The 18,500-nt window shown below is 39.0% G+C and overlaps 1 protein-coding gene across 3 annotated transcripts in view; it reads left to right on the top strand.

Annotated features, from left to right (window-relative positions):
* itpr1b (inositol 1,4,5-trisphosphate receptor, type 1b) overlaps positions 1–18,500 on the top strand; it is a 123,792-nt gene that overhangs the window by 38,608 nt on the left and 66,684 nt on the right. For 2 of the 3 annotated variants that reach the window (XM_042499025.1, XM_042499016.1), the window contains exons 29-39: positions 8–79; positions 235–372; positions 513–638; positions 791–991; positions 1,181–1,432; positions 2,261–2,386; positions 2,605–2,733; positions 3,824–3,944; positions 4,061–4,245; positions 7,004–7,152; positions 8,955–9,066. In XM_042499025.1, coding sequence (XP_042354959.1) covers positions 8–79; positions 235–372; positions 513–638; positions 791–991; positions 1,181–1,432; positions 2,261–2,386; positions 2,605–2,733; positions 3,824–3,944; positions 4,061–4,245; positions 7,004–7,152; positions 8,955–9,066 — 1,611 coding nt within the window. Of the gene's footprint in view, positions 1–7; positions 80–234; positions 373–512; positions 639–790; positions 992–1,180; positions 1,433–2,260; positions 2,387–2,604; positions 2,734–3,823; positions 3,945–4,060; positions 4,246–7,003; positions 7,153–8,954; positions 9,067–12,650; positions 12,687–18,500 lie in introns of all 3 variants that reach the window. The other variant, XM_042499007.1, reaches the window with a different exon arrangement.

The raw sequence follows: 18,500 nt of genomic DNA, 5'->3' as shown, positions 1-18,500 counted from the left end.
TTAACAGGGAGACTCGCCTACTTCAGACAAGAAGTCGACAGAAAGCACTAGCAGTTACAACTACAGGGTTGTAAAAGAGGTATGCTCATTTATATATTAACTTGTTTTTCATGTTAGTAATTTGTCGCCTGAAATTAAAATCCTCCCGCTGTGTGTGTGTGTGTGTGTGTGTGTGTGTGTGTGTGTGTGTGTGTGTGTGTGTGTGTGTGTGTGTGTGTGTGTGTGTGTGTGCAGATTCTGCTGCGCCTCAGTAAGCTGTGTGTCCAGGAGGGGAGCTCGGGGAAGAAGAGTAAAAAGCAGCAGCAGAGGCTGCTGAGGAACATGGGAGCTCACAGCGTGGTGCTGGAGCTCCTACAGATCCCCTATGAGAAGGTGCAACACTGAATATTGTATCACATGCAGAATAATTAGGAAGCATTAAAGCTTTTTGTAGGTTTCACACATTGCATTGCAGTTTCCCATTAATGTAAAGTAAATTAACAGGAAGTCCTGCTGTGTGTTTTATGCATTAGGGCGAGGACGTCCGAATGCAGGAGATCATGAAACTAGCTCATGAGTTTCTGCAGAATTTCTGTGCAGGGAATCAGCAGAATCAGGCTCTGCTCCACAAACACATCAACCTGTTTCTCAACCCAGGGGTGAGTAGTACAAGCATCTCAGGTTCACTCACACGGATTGATTTCTACAGCTGACAAGGTTCCATATTACAGTACTCTCTTTTAGAAAAGCAAATCTGTAATGCACAGGTGATCATTAATTTTCACACTGTCTCTTTTTCCAAATCTCTCAGATTCTGGAGGCGATCACCATGCAGCACATCTTCATGAATAACTTCCAGCTGTGCAGCGAGATCAACGAGCGAGTGGTTCAGCACTTTGTCCACTGCACTGAGACTCATGGTCGGCACGTCCAGTATCTCAAGTTCCTGCAGACCATTGTGAAGGCCGAGAACAAGTTCATCAAGAAGTGCCAGGACATTGTCATGGCAGAGGTCAGTTCTGTGATCCTTATGCCAGGCGAAAAAACATTTGTAACGTCACTGCAGAGGAGATAGTGATTTAAAACAAAGCAGAAAGACAGATGTGTTTGAGGAAAAAAGTGGTGATACTATACGCGGTTTGATGATGCTTACAATAAGGCTAACTGACTGCACTCTCTGCTGTGACTTTCCTCCACTCAGCTGGTGAACTCAGGCGAGGACGTCCTGGTGTTCTACAATGACCGTGCCTCGTTCCAGACCCTGGTCCAGATGATGCGATCAGAGCGAGACCGCATGGATGAAAACAGTCCACTAATGTACCATATCCACCTGGTGGAACTGCTGGCTGTCTGCACTGAGGGGAAGAACGTCTACACTGAGATTAAGTGTAACTCGCTGCTGCCCCTGGATGATATTGTGCGAGTCGTCACCCATGAAGACTGTATCCCTGAGGTTTGAATGACTCGAAATGACTCTTGAAAATTAAAAATATACCTGTAGACTGCATTTCTGGGGTTCAAGCCAGCCTGGGCTGTTGAAGGTTAAAAGCTGCATTAAAAATAACCAAAAGGTTTTATGACAGTCGGACAGGCCCTCATTCATATAAGACAAAAGCTGGGCTGGCAATTCCATTACCCACTTTTTGTCATTTGTGAAACATTTTGGTTCTTTTAAAGACTAAGAAAATATTCACAAAGATTGGTTGTTTTTTACAACTGTAACTGATGATCAAGTTTTACGATTCACTGGTGGCAGGTTTTTTTGGGTGGAGGGGGTTTTATCTAAAAAGATAGCGGCATCATGGCAAAAACCTGGCATTTAAAAGGGTTAAAATTCTGAAAATTAATGGATATTTGATGTTTATGATTAGGACTGATGGTGGTTTAAAATACACACAGTAAAGTAGAAAATAATATTAATGTATAACATTTTCTAAAGCTTGATTTGAAAAGTGCATTTTGTGCACAGATCGATACAAGTGTGTGTAGTATTAAAACGGGCTCTAAGGGTTAATAATAATAAACCTGCATGAAGCCAATAGGGTTTCCGCCCATTGCGCTTAAACCCCTAATAATAGAATATACAATGACACAGCATGTGTAGCAGGTTTTTATTTTTGTGGGTTCTGACCTAGTTATTAATTCTGAGGAACACATGTTGCTGCACACATGCTGTGTGCCAGATACACATGTTTACAGCAGGTGTTTGAGGGCTACGTTCTGTCTATGCATCACCAGATCACTGTTCATAAATGAGTTTGTTTTTTTTGGATCCTAATAGGTGAAGATTGCCTATATCAACTTCCTGAACCACTGCTATGTGGACACAGAGGTGGAGATGAAGGAGATTTATACCTCCAACCACATGTGGAAGCTGTTTGAGAACTTCCTGGTGGACATTTGTCGGGTAAGCCCCAGTGAATCCGAAATCTCAAAGCAACATCTACTGATATCAGAGAGTGTAATCAATAAAAGGAGAGTGCTCTCCTGCTTCATGTTATGTAATGGGTTTGGGTGACTGTGTCAACACAACAGGCAGTGAACATATGTTACTTGTCGCCCACATGCAGGAAGTGTGATCCAGTGGTTGTGCGTCATGCTAATATCTTTTCTGTCCTTGCCTAGGTGTGCAACAACACCAGTGACAGGAAGCATGCGGATACCATGCTGGAGCGTTATGTAACTGAGACCGTCATGAGCATTGTCACATGTTTCTTTAGCTCTCCTTTCTCTGACCAGAGCACAAGCCTACAGGTAATCTGGATTTTGAAATACAGCATTTGAAATGCATATCACAAGCGGTCTTGCACTTGCCATTTAAAATCTATAAACCATTATGCTTGAGTTTAGACGTTTGACAGAGAGGAAGCCTGCTTTTATACCTCTATATAAGTCTGTCTCTCTAAATATACGATAAAAAATGATTCTTCTCTCTGCATAGATGGCTCGCCGTATGTATGTAAGTAACGGCATCTATCCCCCGCATTTTGTTTACCAACCCTTGGGTTTTTATTAACAGGCCATGAATCTTAAGTATCTCCTCTGTGTGGGTTTGAATGTTCTCATAGCTTAGTCAGCTCACAGATTGTGCTGTTTCCAAATCTGTGGGTTTGTTGCAAAAGACTTTACGCTGGGACATGGTGCAGATGATGCACTCATGCAGCGTGGTCACTTCTTTTCTTAGACCTTGATGTTTTGGTGTCCTGTCGCCCACAACTTTCCCAGTAAATCCGAACCACCACCCCTCATAGATGGCCAAATCCCTCATACAGTAACATCGTGGTGTAGTATTACACACTTGGCGCCCTGTTGTCTTGTTGTGTGGAATTGTTTCGTTCCAACTCGATCACAGTAGAAATGGTTAATTAACTTTCTTGATAGTCTTTAGTCTTAGAAGCACATTCTGAGAATTCTGCTTGCTGAGGTTTACCAATAAATCATGATGTTAAGATCCTCTTTTTCTCGTAACAGGCCGCCATTCTTGGAAAGATAACGGAGGTATTTATTGTACTCTAGGGCTGCAGCCAGCTCATAGTTTTTGCTCTTTTATCACAGTGGTGAAGAATATTAGTTGTACTCTCTGCTAAACACGGGTTTGGTGTGATGGGCATATGATTACAAACAGCTGGACCCAAAGCTGTTCTGTAGACCACCATAGGTGCTTTAGTATCCTCACATTTCCATTTCTGGCCCAAATTGGTTTTAAATTCAACCTAGTCAAGGAACAAAAACACCAGTTATTTAATTGTTATTCACTATTTTTCTCCTACATTTATCCTATGTAGTATTGTTTTGTTTTTATCCTTTTTTTTAAAAAAATTTGCTGTCTCTCTCTGTCTTACAGACTCGTCAGCCGGTATTTGTCCAGCTGCTTCAGGGAGTGTTCAGGGTGTACCACTGTAACTGGCTTAACCCTGTTCAGAAGGCCTCAGTGGAGGCTTGCATTAAAGTTCTCTCAGACGTTGGTAAGACACTGCGCTAACATCAGTCACTTACCGCTATTTTTAATTTCCAAAGGGCATTTTGGCACATGATAAAAGCATTAAATAGAAATATTTGCATTTTTCTACACTCTACCCAGCTAAAAGCAGAGCCATTGCCATCCCAGTGGACTTGGACAGTCAGGTGAACAACTTGTTTGTCAAGTCCAATAATGTGGTGCAGAAGAGCATCCTCAGCTGGAGGCTGTCTGCTAAGAACACTTCCAGGCGAGACTCGGGCCTGACGTCCTCCAAAGACTACAGGAACATCATAGAGAGGCTGCAGGTCGGTGGCAGAAAATACTGTATATTTTCTTACAATCACAGTCAAATTCATTTTATTTTATTTGTTAGTTTAACCAGACATATCGTCTAACAGCAATCTCTCAAGCAGAAAGGTGGCAGGTTGGCAAAATTTGAAGCAGATCAATAGAACAGGGAAAAATAATGCCTCTAGTTAAATACAAAGTTGAGTGTGTTCACATGGACATGAATAACCTCTTAATGACCATGTTTTTGGAGTCGTCTGTTCATGTGTTTGAGCATATAAACAGCGTATTCCATATTACTGCTGCCTTCACCTGCTCCTCAGAAATATTGTATTTACAGTATTTACAAGTTACGAGCACATGAACGGCCCTCCAAAGGTGTAATTATGAGTGGGAAATTGCGAAATTTTGATGATACGCAAGTTATCAAGCTGTGACATTTGCATGACACTTTGGGACAGCAGAAATGGCAGAAAGAATGGAAACTTTGTCAACAACATCCTTGTTTACAGTTTACAGAGGCTTGTAAGGACAGTGTATATTGTCGTTGTTGCTATGTGTTTATTTATATACTTTTCACGTACTCTTATGTACATTATAGTATATTTATCTTTGTTCAGCTGTGTTGTCCTTGTTTTTAGCTGTGTATTTTTTTTGTCTGTCTTCCTAAATATTGCTCTTATAACACTGAAACAATGGGCCGGATTCACAAACAGTGTGTACGCACAAATCTGTGCTTAAAGTGTGCATACTTTTACACACTAATCCAGGATTCATTAACAATTTCCAACCTGAATTGGATCGTACTCTGCAAACATATTAAGAACTACCTCAGACCATGTGTATGCACAAAAAACAAACTAATAAGCATTAATTTGATTTAATTTTGAGTCATATCTTTTATATACCTATCTATATATTTTTTTTCTTTACAATGGCAAGAACAAAATTGGCCAGTGCACGTGTCATGAGTCCAGGAATAATTCTGTTTTTGTGCGAGACTGTTTCTACACTACTGACTCTCAGTAGTGGCCCTTGTAGTGGCCCTTGTATTTTTTTAAACATACACTACATACTATTTTCACATCTTCATATGTAAAAGTTTGTGTGTGTGTGCGTGCGTGCGTGCATGCGTGCATGTGTGATTGTCAGTAATATATCAAAAGTGCAACCCAAATACTGAAGAAGTGGCTTGTAATTACATCCTGTTTTTAGCCATAGGCCAAGTTGCAACTCCCTATTTTCTTGTAAGACATGACTCAGTATTCGCTGGAAGTCTGAAAAGTCTCCAGCCTGTCTGGTTCAGTTCAGCTGTTATCTGTACTCACACAGAGTAAGGGTGCAGCAGATATTATAATATTATTTTTCAATCAAATGAACAATTCTGCTTATGAGATCAACACAGTCATAATATTATCATTAGATTATTTGCGGGGGGTTCATCGACCCATTCCCAGGCTGAGACAACGTTTCCAAAATGGTTTCCTTCCCATTTCTTACTTGCCTTAATTTATGGAACTGCATTTCTTAGAAAGTATGCTTCATCACTGTTCAGTTTCCCTTTTGTTCTGCCACTTACTAGACAACCCGCACAGCACTGTAATCACCAACAGACCAGCAGCTTTCAACATGCACCTTCACTTATTTGCATATTTCACACTAATCATCACCAGACATGAAAGTAAGTGCATGGAGAAGTAGGACATGGCAGTGCATCAAATACAGGGTTTGCCTTGTTCAAGTACAGTGTGGTTTACTTAAATTGTCACCTTTTGTTTCTTGTTATGTCCTCCCGATTGCCATACACCTTTTGTCCTCTGGAGTCATTCCGACCCTGCCCTGTTTTGACTGTTATTTAAAGCATATTGCATAAATTGTCAATCAGTTCTGTGTTACACCTTTAGTCTTACTTCAGTCCAACCCATTTTCATTTTTCCCTTTGTTATGGAATTTAGGGCCAATAGACCTGGTTTACATAAGTATAAAAAACATATTTTGATGGCAAAATATTTCATTTGATTTCATTTAACTCATAAAGCATTCTCACAGATATTTTGCTCAGTGTGTACTGTTGTCACAGATGGAGCAGTAGAAAGTCAGATGTTTTCTGGTGGGTCTAGAGTTAGACTAACTCGTCTCTGTAGCAGCTGTTCCTCTTCATCAATCTGATCTGATCAGCTCTGAACAGATCAGCAGATCAGTTATCCACCCTGGTATTCAAAAACTGCTATGGAGGGAAAAAAAGGATGATGATAAGTCTACGGGCTCGCAAAAAAAATGTATAGAGGGGACAATGAATGATACCAAGAGGCACACACTCATTTGAAAAAAAAAAGTAGTTTTAGTAGAGTATGTCATTATACTACTACAACTACTACTACCCCCCACCCATCCCTGTCATCACAGCCACAAGTAGACTCTGTATCTGTGGGAAACACTGCTCTTAATAATTTAATGCACATTATAGATATTGGATGTGATTTTTACTTTTACATAAGAAAATGGGCTTTTGATTGTCTTTATTATTTCCATTGAATTCCATTGAAAAACTTCATGATTAAGGCTTTTTCAGCCCGATCCAGCAAGGGGGGTTTTTAGTCTGTTCAGACCTGCCACCCTGGCTCTGCCTCCTCTTCCTCTCTTTTCTGTAACTGCTCACTAGCACAAGTTTCTTGTGTTTTAGTTGAATTTATGTCAGTAGGTTGTAGGATCCAATGTAAAACTGCAGTTCCTGGTCACGTCTTAGCGCTGTCTGTATGTCCCTATACTTTGTAGGACATAGTGTCAGCGCTAGAGGACCGTCTGAGGCCGCTGGTCCAAGCTGAGCTCTCGGTGCTGGTGGATGTCCTCCATCGTCCAGAGCTGCTCTTCCCTGAGAACACAGATGCTCGCAAGAAATGTGAAAGTGGGGGATTCATATCAAAGTAAGTCTGAATCTCCAACTACATGGAGAACTTAGAACTTGGCCCGTGGCATGTGACAGCCTCAGAAAAAAAAAAAAAACTGAGGGGCTGTACTGGGTCAGCTAGTGCTCATATATAAGTAATGGTTTGTTTGTTTTTCGGTTTCATTTTAAAACAAAACTGTACTTATAAATTCTATTGTACATGCAATTAAGAGGTCCTGGACATAGGGCTTCCTGCCATGAATGCACCAGAAAGCCTGTTGACTTCTAACCAGTCTGCCCAGGAGAAGGTAATTTTGATTATAAAAATGTATTCAACAACATATTCACTGAAATGGGTGCTTAAGCAGGGTTCCCAAAAACCCTTAAAAAGACACAAAAGGCAATGAATTTATTCAACTAACATTAAGGCCTTTACTGGTATTAAAATGTCTTAAATCTGTCTTTCAGAAGTCCTTAAAGTGCAAGGAAAGAAAGATTATATGAACCTTTTTTTCTGGCATTGCATTGTGAAATCTCAAAATAATTTGTTACTTTAAAAAATGCTGCTTGCATTAACATCTCCAAAAAATCATGCTTTTTGAGTAGATATTTGGGCAAAATTCCCTTACTTGAATTAATTTGCATCAATTCGTGTTTTATTCTTCAGTTTTGATTATTGTAAAATCGGTCTTAATTTTCATTATGATAGGCTTTGGAAATGCCTTAAAGTTTGAAATCCCCCTTGCAAATTGACCAACAAACTTTGCAGAGTGAAAGAAAAAAAAATGGGTCTAAACAGGTGAAGTGTTGTGGAAATTAAACATAAGCATTAACTGTACACCATTAAATACATGTGTATTTGATGGTGTTTTGTTTTACCTGACAGGCTCTTAGATTGGATTACGGTAATCTGGCGGCAGGGATTACCCTACTACTTATAGCTGCCATTGTGAAGTACAGTAGTTTGCAGAAAAGTGTGTCAACCCTCTTAAGGTTTACAGTACATTAATCCTTTGGGCTTGCTATAGGTCCCATAAAGCTCAAAAACATTGACACTGGTGTTGACGTTTCCTAAATGCACTCTGAGTAAACCATTACTTTGTGGTTTTCTGTTTTTTCAGTTTACATCCAATACGTGCTGTCAGGCCTTTATCCTCCAGATTTGTTGGTTGGCTAAAAGATGATCACTGTATGAAGGAGATCAGCCACAGCAATATGCTCTGATTTTATAGGCCTTCTGATTTTGAACAGGAGTTGTACAAAACTTACCTGTTAAAGTGTTATTAAGCCTTAAAGTTCAACATAATTAAGGATGTGGCTGCTTTGAGTGACAGTTGGGTGCCATCCATTGACAAGATGCTACCACATTGTTTGTTAGGTTGCATAACCACAGTGTAGCCGTAGCTCTCTCTCCTTGTGTTTTTATGGTAAAAAAAAAAAAGTCTTGTTCAGCGCTTGATTGTTCTGGAAGTCCCTCTAAGGTGTTTTTTTTTCAGTTTTTCTGGTAAAGACATTTTGTTTGAATGGATTTAAGCTTGTTTTTCACAAGCAAAAATTTTCATTAGCATTATCATAGTTAGCCACATCTGTAAAAACATCAAGCTAACCGAGCTAGCAGTCAGCATTAGTGTTACCTCCACCTCCTCTTCCGTGCACTGTCACTTCTGGTTCCAAAAATCCAAGATGGTGGCGGCCAAATTGCCAAACTCGAGGCTTCAGATGGTGGCCACATGGTGGCTACATCCATTTTTTCATACACTCTGTGGTTGTGGTGGAGTTATGTGGGGCTTTCCTCAATCCATTTGTCTGTACTCACTTTTCTTTCTCTTTTCTGATCAGACTGATCAAACACACCAAGCAGTTACTGGAGGAGAACGAGGAGCGTCTGTGCATCAAAGTCCTGCAGACACTGAGGGAAATGATGACAAAAGACCGGGGCTACGGGGAGAAGGTACAATACCCTCTGTGTTCCTGTTTTTAATCATCAGCTTGTAATCATGCCCAAGATTCACCCACACATGAGATAAAACACTCAGGATACAGTGTTCCGGTCCCAGTGAGCCAAACTTACTGGAAGACATTAGATCAAATAACGGTTAAGTAAAAGAGGGGGCTGAGCTCTACTTGGATACCTCTGGAGCCTGTATAGCACAATCAACAAAAAAGGTCCATACGTTGGCAAAAAGTCACTTCAACAAAGGCAGTTTATTGGTGCTTGATGCAGCAAACACTGGTCCACATTTAATTAAAAAAAAAAAATTCATCATTGCTTGAAGAATGGTGATGTAATACGCAGGGTTGGAGTAGATGGGTATGTCAAACAAACACAGGACTGTCATCCAAGAGATCACTGTTTGGATGTGAAACCTAAAGCCAACATTGACATATAGCATTTAGATTACTTAATGATCAGTTTTATGTTACTTCACGTGAAAACATACTCAAGATTCAAGATTCAAAATACTTTATTGTCTATCATATACTGACATAAAATTGTTTTTAGGGGTGTAAACAACATGAAAAAACATGAAAAAAGAGCATTCACACCCATGAGACAAGAAAAAGAAAATTACACAACATTTACAAAGAGCTACATTAGAAAAGCAGTGCCTGTTTTGCCTTGGTTAAAAGTATATTGCTGTTGGAATGAAAGAATTCTTCTCCTTTTGGCCAGAGGTACTCTGTATACTCATGTTGTTGCGTAAAGTAACAAAATACTTTTCCATAGTTTTGGTGCCTAAACCTAACAAAAGTAGAACTGAAACCTTATGAAACTGCTACAGTTTCACAATGTTGGATGTGCGCCTTCTAGCCTCCCCCTAGTTGTAGTTTACCACTTCTGAAGCATTATAAAGGTAGTGATAACAAATGATAACGGACATCTAATGGGCTTGTAACATTGAAATAGGTGCAATTACTATGATACATTTCATCTCTCTCACGCAACCATTTAACACAACATTCACTGGTTACTAATGACCTCATTATCTAATAAAGGAGCTAATCTTGTACTGTTTGCTTCAGCTCTGTTTGCATGTTTCGGCAATAGCAGTATGTCTTTACTGATTGAATCAAAGTCAACCCACAGCAGGACGTTACAGCTGCTCTTTCATAAATGAAATCAAAATTATTCTTTGCACTTTTGAAACAATAGCTGGTACTGTAATATATTTTTTAAAAGTGCTCTGTGGAGTTTCTGACAACTAGTTTGCCTTTCATGCTTGTGCAAAACGTACAACAAGCAAGAGGATGCAGGAACTGCCAAAAGCTGTTGACGGTAAAAGGCTAAAGAAAAGGAAGAGAAAAACACTGATATTGTAACAAGGATGATAACATTAATGAGGGGAGGGGGGTGCATTCACGAATACAAAATGGACAGAATGAACAGAAATACACAATGTCCGTTTACAAAAACCTCCATAGAGAACTTTTTAATAGAGCAGATTAACTACATTCACTACTTACCCCTCAGCACACAAACCATAGAAGTCTATTGAGTATATGAGCATACAGAACATAAACATACTTAGAACACAACATACACCCTCTTGTATTAAAAAGATTGCAAACACTGAAAACCAATGCAAATAGAATTCAAAGGCGCATTAAGAGCTTAAAAAATATTTGTTGTATATATTGACAGTAGTTACATGTTCCCAGAAAAAGACATGAATACGGTTGTAGGCCTATATTGCATTAACATATGTACATGTAAGCACAGGTAGAACAACATGATTTCATATTTTGACCTGATTTTAGCTATTGTAGAATCCAAACTGCCATAACTTCAATAAAACCCTCGCTCACTATGCTTAATTTTCTCATTTAGATGACAGTGATGACAAGAGTAGGGTTCCTTAGACCCGGTGCCAGTATGGCACGAGACTGCAGTGACCACAGCATAGATGAGGCTAAACGTAGTAGCGCAATAGAGTGCTGCAAGACTGAGCTCTAAAATGTGGAAATGAGTTAGCATTGTTTGCACTTCCAGTTCCCTCGTCTCGAAGTCAATGAGTTCTTTGAATGGGTTTTTGGTTAGATGAAATAAGGTCTGTGGTTAACACATCACAGCCTTTCCAGTTTTGTTCTATGCAGTAAAATAGTGAACTTTGAAACTTATGTTATAATGCCGAATGTGACTTTACAGCCTCGATGTTTGTGTGACGTTTTGTGATACAACCATAGTATAGGTTATTCACAGTTGCATTTAGTCCTAAGAGGTCTATATCTGTCTATTTTTAATACTCTAATTAGGAGAAATAAGAATTCTTAAATGTCGAAGTGGGAAAAAAATGAGACATGTCATTTTAGGTTAAACACATCTGTACCTTGAAGTTCCAGTCAGGGAAGGACACAAGATCTTTTTTTCTCTCTTTTTTAATTTGATTTAGTTTTCATCAAAAACAAGTAACGTATACAAGGAAACTTACAAAGCCTCATTACTTACACATAATAAGACAAAACAAAACCACAAAAAACTAGACTGGAGAGAGATAAATACAACAATGTTTTGCATATTACATTAACAAAAAGGAAAATGAAAACTTGTCGCGCAGCAGGGACTTCAGCTAATAAATGGGAAAATTAAGATGTCTAATTATTGGGCCCCAGGCGCTCCCAAATTTATCCTGCAAACTCATTGTGTTGTTTCAAAGTCTCTCAAGACATATGCATGAGATTAGTTCCTGAAGCCATTTAGAGAATCTAGAGCACTGGCAAGATTTATCCTCTTGTTACTAACATGCAGACCATCAGGGTCTTCTGCACAGCATGTGGAAATGTAAGAGACGCTTCAGAACAACTAAACAGGGCAATGAATGCATCAAATTCAATGTGCATAATAACATTTTACAATTCTAAGAGAATATATCCTGCCAGAAAGGGATGATCTTAGGGCAAAACCACAAGGTGTGACTTGGAGTACCTTTTGTAGATTTACATGTTTCAGAAACACAACATTTTCAGGGAAAAGAAGTTTTTTAAAAACAAAGGTTAAAAAGGTTAATGACTTAAAACAGTGTGGGGAAGAATATAACACAACTGAAGATGTTAGAACAAGCTGTCCTCAAAAACGAGGAAGGCACTGTTGCAAAATCTCACAAAAGATCTCAGCTATTGTTGAAGAAATGCAATATGTGAAAGGTTTTCACAGACCACTGTGTATGCCTCTTCTTGACATTATTGTAGACTTAAAGTTGGTAAATATGATTTCAACATTTAAGTATTTTTCCGTGAATTTATGTCAAACAATCTTTATATTTAATTGCATTATTGTAATGCAAAATCTGAAGGTGGAGGGTGTTTTAACAAAAATTAACATGCTATCCTTTCACTGTTTTCATTAACGGGACATGCTGTGTGTGTGTGTGTGTGTGCGCGTGTGTGTGTGTGTGTGTGTGTGTGTGTGTGTGTGTGTGTGTGTGTGTGTGTGTGTGTTTGTGTGTGTTTGTGACAAGCTTGACATTTGCACACTTTATCTTTAACTCACTAATCAAGCTCTACTAACTCTCTGCCTCTATACTTTTTCTCTTGCAGCTGATTGCCTTTGATGATGAAATGGATGTGGCTGAGGTTGATCATTTTACTTACTATTGTGATGTACATTTGGTTTGTCTCCCACTAACAGCATTAGATGTGCTTGTGCTGTGAGTAGACTCTGCATTGCATTCTCATCAGTGACACCTGTCCGCAGCTCAGGCTGCATCCACACTAATATGTTTTTAGTTTAAAATGTATAACTACTGACTGATCTTGAACGTATTGCGATATACTGAGTATTACAATAACAAACATCGTGCTACATTAGGATTTATCATCCAATAGCAAATTATGACCCCAAAAGAAATCTTTGTCAACATCTGTTTTTATCTAACAGAGTTTTCAGTATATTCATCTCACTTAATTTACATAAAGTAGTGAAATTATATTGCTACATGAAAATATTGCAATACTAGGCAGTATTAACCCCCCCCCCCACCACACTAGCTATTGTTAACATGACGCTTATCGTCCACACTAAACCTGTGTTTAGTATTAAGACCTGTGAAAACTCTGCATAGGGTTCAAGTTGTATATAGGTTTTAAGGTATATCGTGGTATGAAAATCATACTGTCTAAATTTGCTTATCCACAATATTGAAAAAAATAAAATGCAGCTGGACGGAGAATCTTACCTTCATGTTGGTCATTTTCTAAAGGCAGACTTTATACACATACTTTCATTAAAAATTGTTTTGAGTTTCAGTTATAGTAATAATACTAAGTTTAAACAAAAAAAGAAATCTCCTGTTTTCATTTCTTTATGGGTCATTGTAGCCAATGATGGTAATAAAATACCAAAAAACAGCAATATATTCCGAGATAGTTATCCTGTGTGCGTACTGTCGACACCCTTGTTGTGTTGTAGTCTGGCTCAGCAGGAACTCAGACTTTTGAAAACGATGATGTTTGCTTCCCATTTGGGATGCATCAGTCACAACTTGTCAAGCCAAAACATAGCTAGGTCTATGTACCTTTTGAAAATGTATCCTTATTGTGCAATTATTTCTTTCCCATTGCCATGGCTTTCTCTGGCTCATGGTGTTGTTGCCATATTTGCTCTGTAACGACTCCCAATCTGCTTTCCAGGACCTTTGCAGCCTTATACTCAAGTGTTACTTTCAGCAACTGTTCCACCTCTCCATTTAACCAAAAAACAAAATCTCTAGACTTACATTTAGCCATATCCGTAGTGTTTTCTGTAACTAAGCAACCAACTGCAGAGTAGATAATCAGCTTCCTGTTTGTGAATGGTCATGTGATATGCGTTTCAGGCGTGCTACTTTGGATGGAGATTATTTCTGAAATTGTCTTAAAACGTGTACGGAGATAGTTTTTGTTTGAAAAAGGCATTTTAAAATGAAAGTGTATTAGTGTGGATGTGGCCTTAGTCCCTCCCTCCCTGTTTTGTGCCTGCAAGAGTTCCTCCTGATCTCCATGATAAAATGCGGCATGCTTCTAGCATGTCTAGCTTGCATTATGCATTTGCTTCTCTGCTGTACCTGTATGTGGTTGTCTACTTATTTATGTTATATGTTGGAGGGCACTTTTTAAAAGAACACTATTTCACTGAATATGCTGTGGTGGAGGATCCAGGTGTACAACTTTAAGTGTTCTATAGTTAATCCATTTCTACAGCTTAATGCACTCCTAAAGCTTGATTATTACAGCACATACATGCGGCTAAGATTGCTCATCACAGATTGTCGGGGACTTTTGGGCTATGGAATTTCCATAGAGGGACAGAGGGTGATTTCCTTTTCCTTTTCTTCTTTTAATCAAAATAGTGTCACACTGTAACAACCAGAGCAACCAAATATTTTCTCTTTAAACTTCATACTCCTGTCCCATTAAGGAGTTGTGCATCTTCTCAGTCATGCTATCTCATTTTTCATCATTGACTTGCTCTTAATCTTTAGTTAATTATCTTGATTATCATTATTGTTATTATTATCAGTCAACTTCAATTAGGTGTTTCTATTTTTCTGGTCACTGGATCTTCATGCCACATAGCTTCCTTATGATTGATGGTTCTATTACAAGAGCAGGTGTGAGTGTATATATAGCCGGGGATAGTCTGCCATCAGTTCACTCCAACAGATAGCTCATAACACAGTGTGTGCAGCGGTGTGCATGTCATGTGTTTGCATTGCAAAAATATGTGTGATATGTGTGTGGTCGTGACCTGTAGCATTAAGGAAGTGGATAAATTAGTTTTCTCCTTTCTGTTTGTGATATGTCACAGGGATTATGGGTGTGATTACAGAGAAGCTGAGTCTCACATGGCACGCACTGGTGACTTATGTCATAGGATGGGACCTATCCCACATAAATCTATTCATATTTTTTTTGGGGGGGGGGGGGGTTGAACTTTTAGTTAAGCAAATTTAGTTAAGGGTTTTTTGGTGGTTCATTTATCTTCATACTTTTTAAACAACTAAAATGTAAAAGCCAACAGATTCACTCTTATTTGGCATTATATTTGCATTTTTTTGGTGCTGCTTCTCTTGGGTGCTTGCTGCTAACAGTCCAGCACCTAATCCCTAACTTTTTAAACATCACTGACCTGACCTGTGGAGGTACACACCCATAAACATCCCAAATATGAATATTAAGAAATACAGGCCGTGGCCAGAGTCTCTGCAGATAAATACACTCAGTACGTTGACACGCGCAGTTTAGTGGAGCTACATTCATAGCTTGATTAGGCCATTTAACTGGATTACTGTCCTTTTCCCAGTATACATGTACCGGGGGAGAATCCATTTATTGACTGAAGTATGTGTGACTCCCTCATAGCAAGTGGAGATATGCCTTCTTTCATTTAGTTGTTACAGACCTATTTTCTTTACAGTCTATTGTCCAAATCACAATCACAACTTTTTATTTACAGTAACTACGGGTTTGAAAACGGCTGCCTCATGAACATATAATCAAACAGCGCTGAACAAACTGTGCCTTCACTGATTTGATATAAGCCACTTTAAAAAGTCAGTGTTAGTGAAAGTGTAAGAAAGTGAAAATTACATTTAGGATATTTTCACTGCTTTACCTTGCTCTAAGACAGCCCTTACCGGCTGAGATTTGAAGCCCTTATATTAAAAACACCAGACTCCATTTTACTCCACTGAATGGCGGAGCTGCTGTTCTACCGCTGCCTCCTTCAGCTGTTGTGTTGGAGGCAGTACACTTGAACTGGTATTATTGATTTTTATTTTATTTTTTTTAGGTGGCTAAAATATGTTTTTCTGTGGCCCTGTCCACTGCAGTACATCGCTTCACGTCAGCGCAAGTGTTGTGGGACTCTACTTTATTTTTCCGCGGAGGGGGGTGGCTAGAGTGTGACTTTTTATTCAGAGTACATATAAAATACTACCTTTTCAAGTTGTTTGTCCCTTACCTAAGCTCATCCCTTCCCCTGTAATAAGCAGTGCTTAGTCCAGTTATGGTACGATACGATACACTTTATTGTCCCTGTAGGGGAAATTTGTCTTTGACTCAGTGCTACACAGATAATGCCTCCCCTCTTACAACAAAAACAATTGTCACACCATGACATTAAAAACACCACAGCATGAACAAAAACAACACCAGATATGCAGCTGCACATAGTTCCAGTTTCGCTTAATGCAAATTGTGCACACATTGCAAACGACACCTATTGCATTTACCCAGTAATAAAAAACACATATTGCACACGCCCAGTATTAAAAACACCATGAGACTGTGTAACACAATTTCTCTGGCAGCATTGTTTAAAAGTTTTACAGACGAAGGAACAAAATAGTTAAAGTCAGATTGAGATGTTTACATGACTGAAGAGCTTGACTTCCAGTCACATTATCTGGGTGTGTTGCAAGAATTTCGATTTAGTCTGATTTCAGTCAGACTATAATCTTCACATGTATTTTAAAAGTCCAGTTCTAGTCGGACAAATACAATAATTCGACTTTTTCTGACATGAAAATATACTGACTGTACTTTCTGTATAAATCTATACAGCTTTTTGTAAGGAAAATTCTAAATAGTATAACTTCAAATGCTTTGCTGAAGCTACTAAGTGGACTTTTTGTTGGGATTGTTTTATTGGCTTTGTTTGGCAAAGCACACAATGTATAAATTCTTCTCGGTAGCTTCTCACGAAATCAGTAAATTTATCAAAACTGAAAGCACACGTCAGAGTAGGAGAATCTGTGCCGGCAGGAAAATAATACTGTAAGCTAGTCACTTAATCAAGAATGCGGTGAGTGCAAGGGAAGTGAACTTGGTGTCAGTTGGAGGGAATGGAGAAATTGTCGGAAAGGGTCTTTCCAGCGTTGCCAGGAAGCGATATTCTCTCAGTTTCTCTGTTATGTCTCTTTTTTATTTCCCTCCCTCCCTGCTTGCACATGCCCCTCTGTGCTGTAGCGATGGAAATCCCCGGCTTCCACAAAAACAGCGCTGTTCTCATAGACGGGCGCTTTGTCTCATCAACCCCTCCCAAATGCATCTTAAGAATGTACACATAGTCTCTCAACCACCCCCCACACACAGCACATGCTGTATGTCACTCATTCATGCACACACTCACATTAACAACGGCGTACAGTGTCCTGAGTGACGGCTGGCAGCATGTGTGTGGGTATCATTCAGGTGGAAGACAGACAGGGCCAAAACCACAACTTCCTTTTAGCGGGAGCAAGATAAACTGCCATGATAGCTGTTATGTAACCCCCAGTGTTTGGCCCGCCGCTGCTCTCTGACCTACCGCAACACACCCAAACTCCCACCCACAGGCCTCTAGGAATGAGTGCAGCTGTCAGTTTCACTACTGTTTGACAGAGCCCATCATACTTGGAGCTGTTGCATGCCCAGTCTGTGGGCTGGATTGTGTGTGTGGGTGTGTGTATGCAGGAGGGGGAGTGATGAGAGAGCAGGATAAAGCAGAGCGATGGTTCGCCCATTAGCGGAGGTTATCTCATTGTTCCAGAAATAGAAACGTGATAAAATGCAAGCGCCAGGGGAAAATAAGACATGAGCGGCCCGTCACTCTCTTTGTCAGGGCCAGATCATGTCGTTCAGTGCACGGCTCTGTGTTTTCTTCATGTGCATGTGAGCTTCTTTCTGTGGGAGATTGGAAAGGTCAGATGAAGACGATACCTCTCTCTTATAATGAATCCCAGTAATGAGTCCTAAAACTGGGAAATGATTTAGCATTTTACCTCCCACAATCACATTTTCCAGGCCTGGAAAAGTCATAGAACTAGTAGAAGCCATTGAAAGTTTTGGAAAAATCATTGTAATGTATTAAATGGAATGAATTAAATTATTTTGACAACGTAATATAGCTTTTATGCATCGATGTGTGACAGTGTTTTGGTTATGCTATGTTTTTGTTTATTTGTTCATCATAAAAGTTTCTTTTTTTTTCCACCATGCTTTGTCTCTTCCGTCATGTGAGCCAACTAGGCATGTCAAAAACCAACTTTTAATGGCTGTACTGTTTATTTTGCCTTTTGAAAGCATGTTTTCTTAAAAAGTTTTTGGCAATTGTCTTCTTCCTTTTTTAGAAATTTTTGATGATTTTTATAGAAAACTTAAAATATATTTTTGTTTGTTTTAATTTTTCTTCTTTCAAAAAAAACGGTTTTGTGGCATTTTTTTTCTTTCGTAAATGTATTTTCTTTTTCTTGTATTTAATTTTTTGGTGACTTTTATTTTATATAGAAAACACAATAATTTGGCCATTATTGTTTTCAAATTTTCCATGGTCCTTGAACAAATCCTGTGGGATTTTAATAGAATTTGAATCTTATATTTCTGAAAAATGCCAGGCAAGTGGGACAAGAAAAAATATTTTGAGGCCTT

The sequence above is a fragment of the Plectropomus leopardus genome, chromosome 2, assembly GCF_008729295.1.
Source record: "Plectropomus leopardus isolate mb chromosome 2, YSFRI_Pleo_2.0, whole genome shotgun sequence".
NCBI lineage: Eukaryota > Metazoa > Chordata > Actinopteri > Perciformes > Serranidae > Plectropomus > Plectropomus leopardus.
This window is presented reverse-complemented; position numbering and strand designations above follow the sequence as displayed.